At 37.3% G+C, this 22,426-nt stretch overlaps 1 protein-coding gene across 1 annotated transcript; it reads right to left on the reverse strand.

Annotated features, from left to right (window-relative positions):
• Positions 1-1,215: 1,215 nt before the first annotated feature.
• Positions 1,216-22,410, reverse strand: RAB22A (RAB22A, member RAS oncogene family). Its single transcript, XM_054845099.1, has 7 exons — positions 22,176-22,410; positions 20,196-20,275; positions 16,145-16,226; positions 11,983-12,054; positions 11,770-11,876; positions 9,789-9,898; positions 1,216-8,452 (listed from the first exon to the last, which is right to left on the reverse strand). The coding sequence occupies exons 1-7, from the start codon at positions 22,209-22,211 to the stop codon at positions 8,355-8,357; spliced, it is 585 nt and encodes a 194-aa protein (XP_054701074.1). The 5' UTR covers positions 22,212-22,410; the 3' UTR covers positions 1,216-8,354.
• Between the last annotated feature and the right edge of the window lie 16 nt (positions 22,411-22,426).

Consider the following 22,426-nt stretch of genomic DNA (forward strand, 5'->3'; position numbering starts at 1 on the left):
TGAACACTACAGGGAAACTCTGAAGAGCACCTGAAAGCTTTGTACTGGAAAAATTTTAAAGAACAGTTTCATCTGTTAGAAAACTTTTACCTTCAAAGCTATGAAAGACTTGATCCAAGTAAAACATTCTCATATTGTGTCTGCAGGTTAGGTGGTTTGCATTTAGTTATCTAGATTCCCTATGCGAACAGATGTAAATGTGTTTTTCTTGCTATTCTAGCACATTCCTGTGCTTACACTTCTTACGCTCTCTCCGATGCACATTATCCCCTTATACAAACATATCTGACATTCTTCAAAAGCAGTTTACACACATCTGAATGGAAAACTTAAAATAGCAGGTACCGAACAATAAATTTAAGTTATTCCAGGTCTCTGTTAAAAAGATGGCAGTATGTGTTTTCTGCAAGTGAACTGCAGCCAGTTGCTTAGTAGAAACTTGTATCCAACATTTTCAGGTGAAATAGCAGTATCAGAAACAGGACTTTTTTGCTTATTTACACTTTTGAAGGCTGCTATTAACAGAATGTATTAGACTTGCACCATACATCAAAACAAGAAAGCTACATCTTTTAAGCATCACATAAGACAGGTAAGATAACTGTAGCCAACTCCATATTTTTGTGCTTACGTAATCACTAAAGCAATGTTTAAAAAAAATTTAAATAAATAAAAAGCAAGCAAGCTACCAACCAGCTGGCTGTATTAACAAATAAGAAAGGATCCCTTCCCAGCATGACAGGCCCCCACAACACTGTGCAGATATTAAAAGCACTTTACGGTTTTGATTGACAGAAACCTGGCCTGAGCAGTCAAGAATTTTACATTTCATGCAGTCTAAGCTAAAAACAATGTATTAAATAACTTAACCCTGGTAGAATTTGTCAGGCCTTGCACTGGTTGACAAGACTGTGTGTGGCCTGCCGTTTCTCAGATATCATGCTGCAAAGAAAGGAAGCGTTACACAAAAGCTGCATTCTCTCTGCTGTTTTTCCCCATCCCTTCTTTTTCTTTGTACAAGTTTGTCTTCTGCCTTTGTCTGTATATACATAAACCAGGGAAAAGCTATAGTTTCTGAATGACCAGTAGTCAGTACTTTTGGAAACAGCTATTCCAATTGTTACTTAGATCCACTTCTGTATTGCTTTCAGTCCTCTTCTGTAGTTCTATTACTATAGAGACTATTTTTTTAAGATATTGAGAATTTTGCAAGCATTTATAAACCAAAACAGCACACTTATAAACAAAGCTTTTTTATTAATAAAATGTTTACACCTTTTTTTGCACAATACATCAGACTGGTAGTGATTTAGCATGTTATTACACTATAAAAGTTTATTATGTATGCTTAAGCTGAAAAGGCTGTTTACATTATGCCAAATCAACATTTCTTTATTTGCATTCTATGCACTATATGGGGAGTCTAACAATTGAAACAAAAAGGAGAGAACAAAAGCCTGGTTTTCCTCATTAGCATCTACAAACCAACAATACAGACAAACCTGTACACGCTCTCAGGACCAGCCCAAGAGAAGACTAAAAAAAGTCTCAAAACATTCATAAGCTTGGGAATTCATCACTACAATATTTCATCACTAGTAATCTGACTACATTTCATGCAGTGAAGCAATGGTTGTAAATTTGTGCAGTTTACAGTGCTGCAAGTGCTCTGTAACTTTGAGCGGCTTAAGTTTGTTTTAGTAAGAGATACTATAGTAAGAAGGCACAGACCTTTCAACCTTTGTAACAGGTTAACCCAATCCTACAATGAAAAGGCAGAACGTTCTTAAGAGGGACAAGAATTGCTGATACAAAGGTTAACCTTCACGCTTAATTTTACAGGCAAACATTTATTACACTGCAAGAGCTATATGCATATCAGGTTATTTTTGTGCCCTGAATACACAAATGCAAATGCAAAGTTTCTTGTTTAGAAGAAACCTTCAGAATGATTTTTCTTTCTTTCTTTCTTCATTGTACTGAGGGTAAGGAATACAAGGGGGAAGATTGTCAGGAAGTCTTAAATGTCTTACAGCTACAGAAATGCAATCCATTCCTGTGTCTTAAATCAATTCACTGTGTCACAATTTCAATGTTGGATACACAATGGTCAGAAATAGGAAGTACAAAAAAGTCAAAATACAGAAGAGTTTACGTCATGTTACTAGAACCTCACAATAATTTGCTCCCCCAGATGAATGTGCTTTTAGCCTTCGTTATGTGGTATAAAACAGTAGTGGTACATGCCTCAGCTGCCATGTTTTCAGAACAGTTTCCTAAGGCTGTACTAATGAATTACGATTTTTGTTTACAAATATTTGCCGCCGTAACAGATACTTCTAGAACCTTTCAAGAGAAAGAGACACTCACCACCTATTAGCTAAATCCCATAAGGAAACAAAGAACAAATTGTCAAGAAAATACAGTGGATTTAATAGGAAATACATACTGCAACATGAGTAAAAGTGAGGCAAGAAAGTAGCAGTGAACCTATTGAAGTGTCAGAGTTACAGCATATCCAAGTGCAACAACTGGGTGGAGTATTACTCTCGCGCAAATGAAGAGCATGACAGAAAGAGTGCTCTGTATCCTTCAACACTTGCAAAAGTAGCAGTCGGTTTGTTCAATAATACACATGTGAAAAAAATAACAGAAATTAAGAAAACCCCAACCTTCTTAAAAGAAGAGTACCTTTACAAAGGTAATCAGCAACTTTATTCAAGTTCATTGTTAGTGTTTAAACAAAAAAATTTAAGAACCCTAACTTGCAGGATGATGTAATGGGAAAAGCAAAATTGTTTCTTTTGAGAAGTCTTTAGTCTAGAATAAGAGCGGTTTTACCAAGTGCCATCCCAATTTTTCAGAGACAGATCAGCCTACTGCCTTGATTTTCCATGTAAAATAGGAAGCACCAAGAACTCTAAGCCACTAGAACTTTTCTAAGTATTTTTAAATAGCTGTTTATAGCACGTACACTCTGACAACACTATGTTAAAAATTCAAGGTGGGGTGAGGGGATATAGGAGGGTGAAGGAGGAAAAAGCTGACCCTAGGATCATTTTGACATGTCAGAGACTAAGCCCATCAGTACTCTTGGGTTTCACAGAACAGTCTTATATCCCTTGAAAGATTTGTTATCTGTGACACTTTATGGCTAAAGTTTGGTAATGCTTGTTTGATTTCTCCGAGTCATGCATTTTTGATTCTAGCTGACTAAGAAAGGGTTTGCATGCAAACTTTTGAGACCTCCAAAATATCAGAAGTGATTTTTCAGTAACAAGCATTGGTGTAAGAAGGCCCAATAATTTTAGGGAAATATGTTTTAGCACCTGAATTCTTGTATGAGAAACAAAGATTTGGTTTCAGGCATATTTCTTTTGACAAGGTGGAGCTATACAACTCTGAAAAGGACAGCCAACATGACTGTTTTATACTAGAACCTATATTTCTATCTTACATTGGTAATTCACACCATCATCTTATTTCTATAAATCTTCTGTCACCTACCATTACCAGAACTGTGATCTATTACTAGGAATGTCATCTGAACATAAAATTTTAACAGTTTTCTTTAGAGAATTTTGTGCAGATTTTTTTAGAAGCTTAGTTCCAAGCACACAATTCTCCCGCTTCAAGTAACTGTCTCGTGGCATACAGTCTCAGGTCACTGTAAAACAACTTCCTGCTAAAAAAGAAAGTTTGTCCTTCTCTCTTGTCCATGAACAGAAAAGCCCCTTTTTTTCAGAGGTTTAAAGTGTTTAAGAGAGATACATGAAGCTTTTTAGAAAATGAATAGACAGTGTAAAAGTTTAAGTCAGTGAATTATTCAGATTCGTTTGAGATGATTTTTCCTACTTCTATGTAGCTATTGCTGCATATAAGTGAGGTTTGCTACAGGGTGACTAGCTACACAGTTCAGACAGCTTCTGTCCTGTAAATCATCAATTCCCAAGATAGTCTTTGCAGATTGCTGACACAGCACACCACAAATAGACTACACCATCCTTAATAAACACTATAGACTGTTTCACAAGAAAGTAATTCAAACATCACTGATAAAGCTTCCTTTTCCAACTAACAGTCAATATGTTACACTGGAAATTAACACTCATGTTAAGGAATAATTTAGGATTAACATTGTAACAAAAATCTTATTGAGATCAACTTTTAAACCATTCAAGATATTCAGCTTGAATTATTTTTGATAATTAAATGAAGCTTTAACCATGACTGCTCACACTGAATCCCACATCTCTCAACCAGGTTAAAGGATCAGACTTCCAAATCAGTAAGTAGGCATTGTCTCCTCTCCTCTTACTCTCTTCCCAAGCATGTAAATAATCTTTCTTGAACAGGCTGGTAGCATTAAATTGGTATTATGCACACCAAAGACTCAGGTCTGCATAAAACACCCCTCTAAACTATTAACTGTCTGATCCTGTAGCACTTAAAGGAAGGGTGTCTCTGATGTCAGTAGGGATTTGAAGTGCAGTGATGGGCTTTGTTTCAACATAGATCTAGTAACATAAACGAAGTCTTTACCTTCTTGGCAACAGCAAAAGTTGTTAGAATTGCCTTAGAATTTTTCAAAGCACCTATAACAATTTTCAGTAGTCTGACCACTAAATGATTCTGTTATTAAACATAAGCTTTCAGATTTCACCTATTTAGGCATTTAGTATGCCAGTCTTTAGCATGTATATAAAATATACTACAAAACTACCCACAGCACAGATCAAGAGCCTTGCAAGTCAGCTAAGATACTGTTGTAATTTAGACGGCTGGATGAAAGCACCCTCCAAAACTTGGGGAGCACATTTAAGTTGCTCCAAAGCTTAAGAACTAAACATTTACCAAATGATATTTTTGCACAAATCTGTAACTTTAATGGGAAAGAACTGGTATTGTTTAGAAGTTGAAATAGTCATACTTTGTCAGTTAAAAATGCTCTGGATCAGTGATATGATGTGCACCTCATTACATCTTTTATACACATGATACTTTACCCTTCCAAACTTGTTTTACAATTAACTTCCTTTGAGAGTATCTGAAAGTCTAGTCTCTATGATGAGCTCCATTCATTAAACAGAAAGGCATAGTGGGATAAAACTTCAATCCTGAGCTTTTTCAACAACTTCTTAACAGAAAAAAGTTATTAAAAATTTAGTTGGAATGGTTGATAATCAGCACTCCAAACACTCAAAGGCTAGCATATCTCCAAAAAGAGAAGCTATGTTAGGACAAAATATAATCGATTTCAGCAAGCCTAGCACAAGATGAAAGTAGATGGCCTAACAAATTATTAATACAGGAGTAGCCATTTTTCTCCAACAAAAATGAAACAATGGACATGTGCATCTCATCCAGGGAAGACTGCATTCCAGCTAGGGCCAACAGATCAATAAACAGTTATCTTGGCTCAAAACTAACATCAACAGTCTGTCATTTTAAATAGGCATGTCTTAAGAAGCAGCCTCACTTCAGTGTTTGTAGTTTAGACAATCTGAAACACTGACTATTTCCATGTTTTCATTAACTGCAGTAATTCAAAATCAGAACTGCAAAAAGCATATGCAGTATGCTGGCATCCCACTCAGATTGCTAACAAAATGAGTCGGAGGCATTAAGACTTAGCTGCACTTGAGAAGGGCCAGATTGTTGCTGCTTCTTTAGTGTTTTGGAGTGGGGTTTTTTGTTCATTTGTTTTTGAAGTCTGATTTTGGTGTATAGCAAATAAGTCAGCCTAGATCAGAAAGCAGATAATAAATATTTGCTAAGATACATGGAGCTCTCCGCTGACTGGAGAGAACTACAATAATCGCAATACTAGCCTAGCTCTCAGTCTTGCATGGAGTCCAATATTTTCTTCTCAAGTCAATAAATCTTGGATAAATACTATTAAACCATTTTTGTTATCTCACTGAAAAACAGATTTAAATGCCATTTTTACCACATGCTAACAGGCAATAACAATAATTTAGACAGTGGAAAATTCTTTTCTACTAATCTATATGAAAGATATTCCCAATATCTGTGACTTTCCTTCTCCTACTATGATCTTTCCAAGTTCAAGAATTTCCAGGTTTATTACTAACCAACTTTAATAAAAGCAGTATTTTCTGTATCACAGTTATGATACTAAAGCAACTGGTATCTTGGTATAGAATAGACTTCTGAAGCACTGGGAATACAAAATGTTTTAAAAACCTAGGTGAATTAGATAACCTCACAATTTATTTTTTAAAAATTTGCTGGGAGTAACAATTGAGATAGTTCAAAGAAATTAGGGGTTTCCATGACTGCCACTGTGAAAGTTCTACATTTCATTGCTTTTTTATAATTAAAAATATGTTCGAGAGCAAGCTTACTCTTCTTTCTTTACTAATTACACTTCCATCAAGTATTTTTAGGAGTACTAAAGTTTTCTGTTCATAACTTATTTGAGTGACAGAAGAAATTATATCATACATCAGGCTGAACACCAAACACAAATCCATCTCATAGTACTACGAGATGCTTTGTTAAGGACTAATGTTTCAAAAGGGCTTCAAACAGCCTTCGTTTGATGAAGATACACTTCTTGGGCTCTCTGTAAGCACACAGCCTGTACAACTGTAGCAAAGAAGGCATAACTGAAAATGTAGGGTAAATAAAAGGTGTGAATAAAAATGTAGTCATTGAATTTCATTAAATCATACTGACCCATTCAAAATCTCACTATAATAGCTGTTTTGCTCCAGAATAGCTTTATCTACAAGAATTTTCACTAATACAAACTAACCTGAAGTACAAGTCCTTTCATTTCTTACAAACTTTTCTACATTTGCTTCAGAGAAAATACTTGAGATGATCAAAAACAGATTACAAAGAATAAGCATCCTCAGCATGACCTCATTTTGATACTAATACTAAAGAGCGTATTTTAGTATATGCTTAGGTCTATTAAGGTCTTTTTATTCAAAAGTATAAAGTTTCTCACTAGTGCTGGTAGAAATCAAAAGTAAAAATAAATAAAATAGCACAAATGGGAATGGTCAACCTACAGTTTAATTGAAAGTGTACTAAAACCAACACAGGATAAGCTAAACACCTATTTGCTAAAAAACCCTCACAGATGAAAAAGCCCAGGAACCAAGAGGTAACGATCTACATTACCATGTGTCTTAAGGTTATTTCCTATTTGTATTTTTGTGCCCAAAACATTCAAGACTGGGTGTACCAAAGATGAAAACTTGCTCAGACAGACCCCAAGCTGCACCAACAGCATTCTCAATTGGCCCTTCCAAATGTGATTGAAAGAGAAAGAATTCAGTCTGCTTCTAGATGAACACACAGTGACAATACCTAAAATGCAGGAAAAAAACCCGGTGGAGATTCCCCAGGAGTTTATCCATAGGTGTGGAATGGAAGGAGTGTATAAGATGTATAAGATTGCTTTTTTTTTTTTTAACTGTTTTTACATAATTTATAATACTTTACACACTGGTCTCATAAATATAATACGAACAACTTCACACATGCCAAGCAATTAAAAGCTTCCCAAAAAACGTTTAGGTCTTATCAGAACCACTGGCAGCATCTGCTTTTAGTCAGTAACCACTTAATTTAGTCAGAACTACAACAAGGTTTTCTTCAACCAAAATCTTAATGTTAAAAAACTTCGTAGGAACAAAAAGATGCCTGTAAGCATATCAGTTTGCCTTAAAGTGATTAAAGTCAGCATGAAAAAAAAGATTGTCTGTGGTTTAAGATCTGTTGCTTGTGTCCCCACCCTTGGCGCATATCATCTTTAAATAAAAAGTGCAAATGGGATTTAGGGACTGGATGGACTGATTTGCCTATTATTTGTCTTCAGTTGCTTATTCTGTAGCCACCTCACATCAACTGTCCCATTGTACTTTGGATTAGCTACAATTAAATTTAAAATAAGGCTCACTGAAGAAAAGGAAGAAATGACATCTAACTTCCAGACTTCTCCCACCCCTAAATCCCACAAAAGTGCTCATTTTCCTTTTTACAACCCCCCCCTAAAATCTTGATTACAAAACTATTAAACATTTCAGTTCTACCATCCACATAGTCACCTTCCTTTCAAGCAAGGCCAAAAAAGTGATGATGGATTCCCTTTGAATGCAAGAGATACTACACTTTCTTTAAGTAAACAGGCTGACATTACGATTGCAGTCTCTTCTGCGAGTGTACAGATGTCAGATGAACTGGTCCATTTTTGTGGGACCTTGGGTGTATGAACACCAGCAGATAAAGATCTAAGACTGATAATATAAACCCAATGTGAACTATTAACTTCCAAGACCACCTACTGTATAAACAAGTCTGATTTTTGAAGGGATCAGTCAACAGCAGCTGCGCTTTGTCACCGATGGCTGTCTTCTAAGTTTGAAGCCCTTACCACTAGACGGGGGGTTGGTGTCAGTTGATGGAATTCTGCGACCTACAAGGAGGCAGAAAAAAAAATTTATAGCAAACATTATACTCGAAACTAATTCTAAGCATTCAGTTGTATGCTATTAACGACAACATTCCTGCATAACAGAAGGATGGCAGTTAACAGTCTACACTATGTCTGTAAGAGGTATGGTTCCACAAAAGAAGAGTAGAGGCAGTTTTAAGCTAATTTTGCAGCATTTACACTTCAGACTAATCTAGACTTGGAGAGCTAAGTTATAAAAACACCCAGAGAACACACTCTGCAGGATCCAACACCATATGGAACATCTTCATTGATAACTACCATCTTGCCCTGTATTTCCACAGTAGATCACCTGCATCAGGTTTAGCGCAGAAGTACTTGCAAAGATAGCTGCTTTAGTCATCTAATCAACCTTTAAAATTGACTATTCCTGGTTGAATACTCTTTTCTGAGGAGGCTTTATGATTTTTTTTCAATAGTTTTTTCAAGATCAATTTTAGAGAGCAACTGTTAAGTCAGTAAATTGGGAAGCTAATCTACAGCACATACTTAGATCAGCTTGTCAACTGCTTATAAGGACCCTATTTTATTTTCTTAAGTCTAACATTTCTTGTAGTTATTCAAAGCTAAATTGCAGCACACACAAAAATGGATCACTGTTTGTCCTCTTTCCACAAACAGACCTGCACATTGGTGCTGCTGCCTGAAACATATCCTGCAAATAATATTGCATAGAATTCATTTTGGAACACTGTCTGCTTTTCATTCACACAAAAAAATTGTCATTGTTGTCCCCGCCATGAATGAGACAGAAAAGATTTGCAATTTAATTAAAAAAACCTCAGGGTGTCACAAAAATACTAATGGCAAATCTACACAAAATAATTGCTATTTCCTAGGTGGTAATCTGGCATTTATGAACTCCTGTTATTTTTGAAAATGCACTGGTTTAGACTAAGTGCAAACATGGAGTGAGAACTTAATTCTTTTTTCTCAGCTGTATAAAGTCTGGATCTTCCTCATGCCATTTCCTTTCCCTTGCATAATCTTGGAAGTACTAATTGGAAACATTCAATAACAGATACAGTAAGATGACACTGACTTCTGACCTGAGTGTCCTGCTTGCTATTTATCCAGCAGCATCACAGTAGGCTTAAAATCTCTAAAAGGAATATTTAGAGGTCATCAGAGGATCAAGAATTTATACACCTTGTATATTTTGCAGTTTGTATTCATGTCTAGTTGTAACAAATTTAAGTCAGTATACTCTCACCTGTATAGCACAAACTAATACAGTAATCAAATTTCTACTTGAACTTCTTTCAGAAGGCGGCATATTAACTGTTTAAATACTTACTTATTTCTATGAAGAGTTCATTAATGTTTATTGCATTCTTCGCACTTGTCTCTACAAATACTGCATGAATGGAATCTGCATAGTCTTTAGCATCTTTTTCCATGACTTCTCTGGAAAAACAAAGTAAAGAAAAAACTGTGAATGCAAAAAACACCACAATACTTTAAATCTTAAAGGACAGATTAATCTTAAGTGTCTCATTAAAAAAAGGTTGTTGGTTTTGTTTTTTTTTTAACCTGTTTGTCATCACAGTGCTCCCTCATCCTGAAGCTGATGCTCATTTGTCACTCTATGCTGTCTCCCTGCCTTGAGGTATGAGCATCACTGAAGCACAATCATGAACTAAACAAGGCTTTAATCCATCTAACAACATCACAGTGGAGTTTGTTTCTTGAGTGCTCTAAGCATAGGTCTGTGATCAATCGTTAGGGGTGCTTTATTCTTCACACACAGAAGCATTTTAGATGTACTGAAAAGATCTTAAAGCATTAGTTCCACTAATCCAGTGGATTTCCTACAGCTGTTTACAAAACCAAGTATCCCACAACAGTGCACAGATCATTAGTATAACATTTACTTTACATGAAGCATGAAGACATAGCTACAAACAGAAACATATTTAGACTGAGCACACAACAGAGCCAAAAAGTGAAAATGTTATTCTGCATCCTTAAGAAGACAAGTTGATAATGAAGTAATGTTTCCTTAAACAACAGGAAAAAACCACCAAAAACCAACAAACCCTGATAGGTGGAGATAGGACCAGAATGTATCTTGTATCACTTTACATACAATTTCTAGAAAACATAGGCTCCTTTCAGTAACAAGGGACTTGGAATACCAAATGCACAGACTTTGGATCAGTGACTCAAATAGTGCCTCTGACTGAAGTACAAGGAATCTTGCTCATTAGTTTGAATTGTTTACATAATTTACGATGCCACCTAAACACCAAGAAATAAGCGTACGAGACTTAATACTGCACGCCTTGTATTTGTCTTCAAAGTAATTTTATGTCATATTTCCTTCAAGACACATACTACTTCTAACAAAAGTTATTAGAGCTCATAGATAACTGCTATATATTAACAATTTGTAAAAACTATACTAAGAACTAACTTTACAGTGGTTCTTTAAACATATAACCATCTGTTTCCTTTGAGACACCAGCTGTGGTACCTTTTCCAATGAAATCTAAAAACAAGAAGTTTGCACACACCTTCTTTCTGAATTTTGGCTTATTTAACCAGGCCATCAATAAAAAAGGGCTTCTTTTGTTTTTAGTACATGCCTTCTTGAAAGTTTGGCTGTTCATAAAGCTTCTCAAGAACTTTTCCCACTCCCTGCAACTATTTCAGCCACAGCCAATTCCACCCCAACATTTAAGCAGGGAAGGAAGGCACCTGAACAAGCAAGTCAGAAAAACCTACACAATGGTTTCCAACAGGCTCGATGTTTTTCCTAACAAAATGAGGTGCTACAGACTGACAGGGATACTTCTTATAAAGTGAGGTAAACAGCTTGTATTACACTGTAGTTTCACAGGCAGTTTAGGCTTGTGTAACTTGGCACTGCCACCAGAAAAGGTAATCCTGCCTCCCCATAAACTGCTCGTTCCTAACCCTGCTATCCCACCTCTGTCATGCCAGCAAGCGTTCATGGTGTTAGGAAGACAAATACACTCGGATCAGTTTTCCTGTTTTTTAAATGGTTAGTTTTAATCTGGATCTATTTTACACCCTCATTTACTGCCCAGTCGCACACATACTCACACCAACACAGGGGAGGAAGTGGGCAAGGCTGTCCAGGGGCAGACTAATCAAATCTTCTGACAGTAGAAACAGATCAGATCCCTTGTGAAACTACAGTGCTAGTGCAAAACAGCTTAAATTGCTCTACACCTTTCACCTGTTTTGAAATCTTAAAATATTTAGCACTATGGCCTTAAGTGAAAACATCTAAACTGTCAACGGTTATTTACCTTACGTCATTAAGATCACACTTATTTCCTGCAATAGCTACAACAATGTTTGGAGGTCCGTGCTGTCGAAGCTCTTTAACCCAGTTCTTTAATGTTGAGAAAGTTTCCTGATATGGAGAAAAAAGAAAAACAGGAGGAAGAGTCAGAACTGGCCCATGACACACAAAAAAGCCCCCAGAAATTGTAATGCTGGGTCAAGATCAAATTTCTTACCTCTTTTGTGATGTCATACACTATAATGGCTGCAGCTGACCCTCTGTAATACATTGGGGCTAAAGCACGAAACTGAAAGAAAGACACCATACATTATGAATCTGATCTTCCACTGACTTCCATGATTTCCTTATTATTATTATTGAAGAAAGTGAAAACTAGCTTTAAAGTTCACATTAGCGAAAAACTGTTCTTTATAGTTACAGAGAGGCTCTGCAGTAGTCCATAAACTTCCATTAAAGTATTGTTTGACAAAGGCCAAACAATAAATAGCTTAGGGATCAGCAGCAAACCTACTGCTAGAAGCAGGAAGCTAAACTTGACCTTATTTTGACTAGATTAAAATCTCTCATTTAAAAGACTGTAGAGCATACACAGACAAAAACCCACAGGATACATGCTCAACTTTATACACCAAGCAAGGGGAAAACAGTCAAAATTGAATTCACTTCTTCCTCTTTAACACACTCATGATTTTGGACAAAAAGTAATTCCAAGAAAACTAGCATACATTACTGCTGATCTGAAATGTTCAGAAGTTGGTGTCAACCTCCAGCCCCATGGATCAGTCATGGCACTCTTAAATGCTAGAAACGTTTGTTTCTTTGTAATCTAACTTAGGGTTTTAAGGATTTCACTTAAGTTTTTCCTCAAAAGTTAGAAGCACATTTAAAACTAAAAACTGCAAAAGCCCACAACTATGTGTCCTGTTGCAAACAGAGCTTTAAGGAACATGCTAGAGTAAAAGGCTACAGTAATTTTATTGTAATTTTCAGAATTAAATCTACAGCAGGCGTATTTGATTGGTAGTGCATTTGCAGGGTATAAACCAGGCCTATATCTTTGCATAGGTAGTGTTATGAATCCAGGACTGAAAAAAGTGATAGAGCACATGATTAAGTTGCATCAAAAATATCAATCAAGCATTCTTAAAAACAGTGTGATATTCTGCCAATTTAAAAAGAACCAGACAACTAATCTAGCAACCAAAACTCTCAAAACACAGAGTAAACTGCACGTACTGTGTTGATGTAAGCATGGGTGATTAAGAGCTTTCATACATCTTCCTACTCAGGGTAAAAATCATGAATAGAATATAGTTTTTCATAAAGACTTATTTGGTTCTAATAAAATACCAATTTCCTTTTGCTTTGTACAGTTCAACTGAGAGCAATATTATAAATCACAAAAATCTTGCTATAAAGCAGAATTCCAAACCATTTACATCTGGCTCTCAAATTCTGTTTTGAAAACAGGATTTTGAATACAAAGTTCAGAATATAAAAATATTTAATAGTGGGAAAGGGAAACATGGGCAGGCATTCAGTTCATGTTGGGACATAATCCCTCTCTTCCTCCTAAGTACTAAAATGTAAAGGGAAACATATTTGGTAAACCACCACTTGGACTGGTTGCAACCTGGCTTTTTGATTATTTGGCGACTTACACTGGGCATAAACCAAGTTTCACTTGCTGATTTTCTATTACTCTCATTTCCTGCCTGCTAACACTTAGATACTTTTTTCCACCTAAGAGCAGTCAGCAGATAAAATATATTAACAAAACAGATGTTACCAGAAACACTGAATTTTCCTTTTGCTATTTTTCCAAAGACTTCAGCTTGCCCTCCAGCCTCCAATTTGTGTTTTGACAGAATTATTAAGATGACATAATGTAATTATCCAAAGAAACCGTCAAAATTGTTAGGTAAGAAGGCAAAGTCCTAACTGCTGTAAGTAATGTCCTATCAACTTAGCATAGAAGAAATGAGAGAAGAAATAAGGCATATGTGCAGGGAAATGAGCTGTGTGAAGTGAATTAGAGCACATTTCCACCTTTGGAGTGAAGCTAGCCAGCCACTCCCTGAAGCCATTTAGAACAAGGGGGTGCCCAGCGTAGTGTAGAACCATTCGCTGCTGGGCTTTAGAAGTGGAAAACAGCAAATGGTCCTCAAGAAGCCAGGCCTATGAATTCTGTGCATTACACATCACAGCTCAGCAGAGACATTTTAGTTGAAGAATGGTGTGGACATTTTTGGTATTATTCCAGATCACCATGGAGGGGATCCGTTCCGTAATTCATTGTCAGATGCGTTGCACGATCAGAAAACTGTGCTACAGATTTCAGGGCAAGGCATGTATACTAGTCACAAGTGGTCTGTTCTACGTGATAGCGCTGTTGTGTTTTGGAGAAAGAAACATCTATGAAGATACTGGCATCATTTAAAAGTCAATACCCTTGCTCCCATTTCACTGGTTCGGATATATTGGAGCCTCACAGTGACTTCTCAGAGGTGTGGAACATAAGCTACACAGATATCACAGCTCTTGGGTCAGAGCCCATGTAAGACATCTTTCCTCTTTTTTGATTTCAATAAAGATATGATGCAACTCATATGGAAGAAAAGCAAAGAGATATCACTCAAAGTCTAACAACAGAAAGACAAGGAACACACTAGTCATGTATAGAGATGCTTCCTCAAATTGTAGTGTGCTGAATCCAAATTACGGTATTCTCCTATTGCTTGCAAACACAGTTAAAGTGAACCGGATGGAATGCTAATATGTAATGGATGTCTCCTGTCAAGTCGTAGCAGGCATGTTTATAAAGCTTTCCATTTAAGAGTACCAGCCTCTCAAAATTCATAGTCTGCCTCTCAGAAGACTCACATTCCAGCATTAGCATTTCAGAACAGGCTAGGATATTCGCTTAAGACAAACTATTTACAGCAAATGCTGACTGCCAGTAATGGAAGGACTCGGATATTTCTGATAACATGGATACTATTGGACATATCCCGGGGACACATCCCCGACAACATAAGTTTGCTTTATATGCTGCTGCTGGAAGGAAATAAATTGTCATTCAAAATCAAGAGCACTGAAGTGCAATACAAATACACTTGAGTTACTTTCTAGCCCTCACGGCTGTTATCAAGCTAAAAAACTAGCAAGTCAGTTCCACCAGGACTCCAAAGTTCAACTGGCTCTGAACAGGGATGATTGAGCCTTCACAAGCAGGGTTTTTTTGTTTGTGGGTTTTTTGGGTGTTTCTGGTTTTTTGTTTTGGTGGTGGTTTGGTGGGGGTTTTGTCTTGTTCAGCTTTTTATTTGCTTGGGCTCTCTGTTTCTTGAGCCAATCCTGAAAAATAGTACAGTTGCTTTTGCCAATTATCCTAAAGTAATAATCCAACCTGATCAAACTGACTCTTGCTGGGGACAGCTCTGGTATCTACCTTTGTTACAGTTAGCTCACATCCTAAATAAACTCATTGTAATTGACAGTTGCCAGTAAAGTCAAGAAACTGCAATAATAAGCACTTAACACAGCTACTATAATTTCTACCACTGTTACTAGTAATTCATAAACAAGCAAGTCAACTAGGAAGCAAAATTTTCCTTTTAAATTCTAAGTAAAAATCATGCAAATTAATTAACTGATTTCATGTGACTAGTCATTTTCTTGAAAACTTTTTTGCCTCCCCTCAGAACTATGCACGCTGCAGAGATCAAAATCCCAAACTACCAAATTAAAATTTCAAAATAAATTTCTTGACATAGCTTCTAACACTATCAGATTTGAGAAGTAACACTTTACTAATAATAAAAGATCAGTTATCACCTATAACATTGCTTTAAATGCTGCTTTTGAAAGCCACATCCTACTCACATTAATAACCCTAACACTGAAGCTAAGAGAATGTGTTAGCAGTTGCATTTTTCCAGAATCAGGGCCTACTTGTACTATGAAACATGATCATTCATTTCACTTTGATTCACATATTGCCAGTTGCACCAGCTGCAAATACTGCAGTTCAATGTTTAAAACTCAACGAGAAATGGTACTAGAGACAGCTGCTGGCTTCCTCCCCACCTTGTTTTCTTTTGAAATGACACTCCCTTTCAGTGATATCTAAAGGCTGTCTTTTTGTTTTATAATCTCCTCTTCTTAGGTAATCATCCTTAACTTTGTACTTTAACTATGATAACAATGAAAAATAAAAAAATCTTCACAGCACCCATATCTAGACAGAAACCTGCATAGAAACAGACATTCTAATAGATGCTCGTAAAACCAGATCACATTGTGACTTTCAAGGGCAGGGCTGAAAAGCAACCCAAACTCTAGCCAGAACTATCACCACAGATATTGATTCTACTTACTCGCTCCTGTCCAGCTGTATCCCAAATTAGGAATTTATGCAGCTCATTTTGATACTGTACAGTCTTGGTCATAAATGAGGCTCTGGAAAAAAAATTACAGTTTATGCTTTTCAGAATATAAATACATCTTAGAGCATTACCACCATGAACTTTTAAAAAGTTTTACCTTCCAATACAAATGCCTTCCACACACACAAAACTGATGAAGATTTTCATACATGAAGGCTGAAATTAATGAGGCAAAGGGCCTCAGAGGATGAAATTCAACTAACAAAACAGAAGGAATGTGAATGCAAATTATAAGCTTTTACTGTTCGTAGCTTTTGATAAAAATAAAGGATGTATGACCAAAAAATAATCACGAAGGTCAGCCTTTTTAACAGCATTCTTCCTAAAAGGAGGAACCACCACAGCAAATCACTTAAGTATATACCAGAAGCTTCCAGAGGGAAAGAGATCAAATCCTTCCCCCTTGTATCAGCTTTTTCTATCTCTGTACTAACATTCAGATAAATGCTGGTAAGTCCATACTTGGGAATAAAATAGGAGAGATTCGTATCAGTATTGCTAAGTGTTAAGAAGACAGAAAAATCAATAATGAGTAACTTGCTTTTGTCTGCACTCTGTACAGCTCCCAAATCCTGTCTGTCATTATATACTTCAGTCTGCAGAGGCTCTTGCATTTCCAGAAAACAAACAATAAAAAATAATCTCTTCCTATGCTCCAGCTGCCCCTCAACTTCTAGATGTTTCACAGTAAGATATTGCAAAATATTGTAAAGTACTTTTGTGCTTTACTTGATCTGCTTTACATCAGTGTATTTTCCACAGGAATAGGAATTCAGAGACCTAATCTCTTAGAAGAGGGAGTTCTTTGCTGTATCTATTACCTGTAGGCACATTTTTTACTAGAAAAGCCACACACTGAATTCAAATCCTTGTAGGATAGGAACTATAGATGCCATAATTATTTTAAGCATATGAGATCCTATTGTTATGATCTTTAACACCTTTTGTATGCTTAATTCCTGTCACTTGAAAATACTGCAGACTTCCTAACTTGTTCTACTGTCAGTTTTGGATAGCATGCAGAATAGGATCCTGGAGACGGCCTGGACTGGAGCTTCTTACAGTATCCTAAGCTCGCTGTAGATTCAGAGTCAGAGAGCAAAAGTCTTTCAGCGTGATCAACAACAACATTAAATACCTGATTCCAAGACTCTGAACTTCAGTTTATCTTGGATCTTAAGTACCACCAGGGTATAGATATTAATGATCTCCACAGGGGGACAAAACAGCTATCTACATTTAAAAAAGGAAAGGGAGCAATTACGCAAAGCTTTCAACTGTCAAGAGGTAACCTTCTCCCCATTCGTTAAGCTCAGAGGGTTTGCCAAATAGTACACCAATCTCTGAAGCTGATTACTCTTTCAAGAAACCAAATATAAGGTTGCAGCATTCTTGAAGAGAGTCTAACTGCAATGCATTTCAACACAGTTAACTAGATGACATATTTCAGCAATGAGTAACAGAAAATAAAGTGATGAGAGTATCTGTTGTAAAGCAAAGACTTCCAGCTCCTTAAGACTGCTGCAAATTCAGCATCAATTCTGAATTCTCTGGCCAATATGGAAACAATTTCCTAAATCATAGATTCTCACTGAAAATTTCTCTTACTTGGTCGTATGAACCAAAACATTTTTGTACAATTTGAACTGAACAGCTGTGTTGCTCTAATTCACATCACATTAAACATCACAAATGGTACCTGACAATAGAGGTTAAATGCTTCTTAAAATTCTTTGACAAGTGGAAGCTTTCATTGTGACAGACGTCAATTTAAAAAAATAAAAAAATAAAAAAGAACAAACAGCTCAAAGATAAACCACTTTTGGATCAACAAAAGCCTCCAACTAGAGCTATCCTCAATGACTTCTAGTAAGAAAACAAGCATTTTCCCTACTAAATTTCCTAGCTGCTTCTCCCAGCCAAGTAAGCACTATAACTACGTGAACAAGATGCAACTGAAAGTACTTTTATACTCATTCATAAATCCTTGTTGATGCTATAATGAAAGACTAGCTATTCTGTGATACCTAGAGATATATGCTGGTCAGGAAAAGCAGGATGCACCCTCAGCATCCTGAGAAGACAACAGTTGCAGAGTTCTGACAAGGTTTCTACAGCTGCCCATATTTGAACTTGAATGACAAACTTTGAACATTCATGAAGTATCACTGCTGAGACAGAAGCATCACAGATCACAATCTTTGCTCTGCAGCTTTAGACAGTCTTGCAGACATGCAGAGCCTAAAGCCATCAAGCACAGTATTTTAGAATTTAGAATCTGAAAGCAGACTTGAGGAAGCTGCAGTTCACATGTGACTGGAGACATAATGCAAATTCCATACTGGGTTACTCAAATGTTCAACCCACATAGTCTAGATGTGTGGTGACATATGGCTAACTATGGAACAGAGCATCCCAACTAAATAAATAGGCACCACTCATGTTTGCAAAACCTAAGTCTGTGTTACCATACATGGTAACCTGCTAGTTAAACAGGCTTTAAACTTTTCTTTTACCTCCCCCGGGAACTGCACGCATGAACACGATGCTAACTTTGGGTCACTGTAGATACTACCCATATCAGCCAACTATTTCACAAACTCTGATTTTAAAAGTATCTGGATGACTAGGAACGAAGACTGGTAACTAATTTCTCAAACACCTCGGATAATAAGAAAAAACCTGGATCTTTCAATGGTGTCCACCTGAACAAGTTTTGCTTGCAATTGATATTACTGTGGACAGTAGGTCTGAACTTAAATGTTTAAGACAGCCTGCACCCCTACTTAAGCAAAAAGTAGTACGACTACTATCCACACATCAGTTTCATGGTCCTCCAAACAAGAACCTTCACTGTAGCTAATTTGGCAGTACCAAAGAATGCTCAATCCTTGAACATCCACGAAAACCACTTTGCAATCTATCTCAAAAGCTGCCTTTAACAGGGAAATTAAAATAAAAGCATACTTCCTACAGAGTATCTTGCAGTTCAATACCAGTATTTACACTAAAAAAAAGAAGTAGGGGGTATACGGAGGAGGAGAGATATATATCATGGGAACCACTTTTTTTTAGAAGGACAGGATGAGACACAGTTGATCTTTATCAGCAGGATCTTTTTTGGTTAAAGCTGTAGTAGAGCCTGTGTGATACCTGAGACAGGAAGTTGCATTGACATCGCCCCCCTACTTCTCAACATCAAGTGAAATCATGTCCTCCTGTAAGTAAAAAATTGCTTCTTATGGGCAAAGCAGCCCCTAAGACACTTGCAAAGCAAAAAGGACAGGAAAAGAAATAATAAAAAGATCCATCCACTCCAAGAATTCCTGATGCTCCCCCTTCCTTCTATCCATTTGAAGATTTGAGCTCAATAACATTGCTACTCTGAGGCTCAACGTTCAAGTATCCTTAGCTGTGAGATCAACTGCATTAACAATTTAATCAGTTACTTACCAGTGTGTGTATTGTATATAGATGTATAACATTAGAACTAATTCATGAAGAGATCTACAACCTGAATGAGTACATTAACTACCTTCAAAAAAACTAGGAAACTTGTTATTGTACTTGACTCAAAAAAAAAAAACCTTAGAAAAAATAATCATGTAGTTGTATAAAAACTGGACTTTGAAATTTAAGAGCAGTGCATGAGAAAAGTGTATTGTTCCTTCAACAGAAACATCTATGGTGTAATTTATCCATAACCCAGGACTCCCAGCAAGATTTTTGTTAGCTTAAGTTAACAATACGAAATGGGTCCAGATCTTACACATGAAAATGGAAGCCGCAGGAGTGCAGAATACACTCCTACGTTTCCTAAGGTAGCTCATGAGTTAATTAAGGCTGCAGTCATGTTTATTACCACATTTAGCTGCCACACATGGAAAATCCTCAAGAGACCTATGCAGGAGGTACAAATATATATTCAAGAATAAAACCAAATTGTATGAGTAAGTCACATTTACTTCATTTAGTTTCTTACCCTATTGTTGGGTTGATGTTGGGATCAAAGCTATCTTCTACAAATCTCCACACAATACTTGATTTGCCCACACCAGTGTCCTAAAAAAAAAAAAAAAAAACCCCAAAAAGACAGAAACAGTTGAAAGAGACCTTAGTTACTAGAAACAGTTGCTTCTTTTTGTCCTCCAATCTTGCAATACACTATGTATGAATAACATGGTCTTACAGAGAATCTCAGAGAAGTTAGATGCTGAAATACTTCAGGTATTATATTTGTTAAGTAGAAAAATGAAAGGTCTCTGATAAGTTACAATTTTCTAAACAAAATTAAGATTTTTTTATGAAGGAATATAAAAATCTGCATTCACTCTTACTATCAGTTATTCAAACATGTTTGGTTTTGGGTTTTTTTTTTTTCCCAAAGCGATGCACAAATTCCATTTGAACAGGAGTAGAGAAAGATCATCTGCTACTTTTAGTAAAATATACAGCAATTAAGTATGGTATTCCATCTTTGCATGCCAATGGAGCACATGAAATTATACAAGTGACACACACATTTCAACCTCTGACTAATGCTGTCCCACCCTGCTTAATGAAAGGCTTGAAATCTCTTGTGACACACCTGAAACATGTTTCTAATGCAACACTACAGAACTATAAATGGTAAAACAAGAAATATAACATGAAAATTCTGGGTCATGTATGTATTTGCACCACTAACTCCATGGTTAAAAAAAAAAAAGATCTAGAAGGCATATTTAGGAGTGAAATAACTCAACAAACTATTAGCAGTAAAACTGTTCTCAATAGTAGCTGGGCTTTTTAAATGGTCATTTAATTAAGACGGGTGAAGACAAATTTTTTGCTTTACATCTCCAGAGTCAATAAAATTTTAATGGAAAAAGCCTGAAGAACTGCTTCATTGAAAATGAAGCTTTACACCATTCATGCATTTTCTTGAATCTTCTGAATACTGTAATAAGTTTGGGTACAGTATGTATGCTTGTGTTTATCTTTTCAAGCTGTTTTCCTCTCAAGGAAAAGCGTATTATCACAGTTCTGTATTTTGTAACATTTACAGTCTCGATAAGCAGTGAAAAATCTTACAAAAAGAAACATAGATGCAGTCCCTGACTCTGAGAGTTCAAGGACCAGTTTTCCTGGGTGCTTATTCTCTTTTTCTTACACAATGAAAGGTTTCTCAGGTTGGGTGAATGCAAACCATAGCTAGTAGTTACCCCGAACGCCTTCATGACACGAAGGGCACAGAAACACATTATTTTCCCTCTGAAGAGCAACGTGGCCATTTAGAAGCAGAAAACAATTCTGCCTGTCATACTCTATACAACACAGGATTTAGGCACAGGTGGAGATGACATGAGGCTCTTCGGTGAAGCCCTCAGACCAAACCAAGCCCACACACAGCTTTATTGCCTTGATTTTTTTTAAACTTTTACTTCAGTTTGCTTGATGTCTCCTATTTCCACCACCTGCAATGCTTTCAAAGGCTACATATGTTGCTACAAAAAAGTTCAGGCCCCTCCCTCTCTCCCACAAGTTTGATTTCAGGTTTTTTTATTTATTTATTTTGTGAACTCCAAGCCCGAAACAGCTTGCGAGGAAGAGGGAAGCATACACTGGATGCGCGTGCTTCCTCTCTTTTCTTTTTTTTAAAGGAAAACACAGAAAAAAAAGAGGAGCGGTATTTACCTCTAGAAAACACCTCCCCCCATGTAGGGGAAGGCCCTTCCGGCCCCCGGTCTCCTCAGGGACAGGGACGGGGCCGGGCAGCCGGGGCGCGCCGGCAGCTCTGGCGGGAGCAGGGCCCACCCACCCTTCGCCTGAGGAGAGGACCCCCACGCCCACAGCCTCTCCAGGGCTCACGCAGAAGCTCTCCACCACCAGAAAGAGCCATTCAAGCCAGCCCCTCAACGGGCTCCCTCCCTCCACTGGCTCGCACTGGGGCTCCGTGGAGAGCCAGCCACACAGCACTTACCCCCAGAAGACAAACTTTCAGCTCCCTCAGAGCCATGGCCAGGCAGGCTGCACCTTTAACGAGCACCTGAGACGCAGCCCAGAACGATCATATCCCTTCACAAGGCGCGCGTTCACCTGGGGCCTGTGGGGGCAGCCCCCCGCCTCCCCCACGCCGTGGTTACCAGTAAACCTTCCTCCTCAGGCTCCGCGGACACGACGCCATCTTGGGCGGCCCGCCGGAGTCACCTGACCACACCCCCCGCCCGCCGC

Source organism: Grus americana, chromosome 17, assembly GCF_028858705.1.
Source record: "Grus americana isolate bGruAme1 chromosome 17, bGruAme1.mat, whole genome shotgun sequence".
NCBI lineage: Eukaryota > Metazoa > Chordata > Aves > Gruiformes > Gruidae > Grus > Grus americana.

Coding starts and splice junctions, on each gene's coding strand:
- RAB22A (XM_054845099.1), bottom strand. CDS start 22,211: ATGGCTCTGAGGGAGCTGAAAGTTTGTCTTCTGGGG. Junction 16,227..20,195: donor AACATCAACCCAACAATAGG/GTAAGAAACTAA, acceptor TTTTTTTTCCAG/AGCCTCATTTATGACCAAGA. Junction 11,877..11,982: donor TGTATGACATCACAAAAGAG/GTAAGAAATTTG, acceptor TCTCCATATCAG/GAAACTTTCTCAACATTAAA.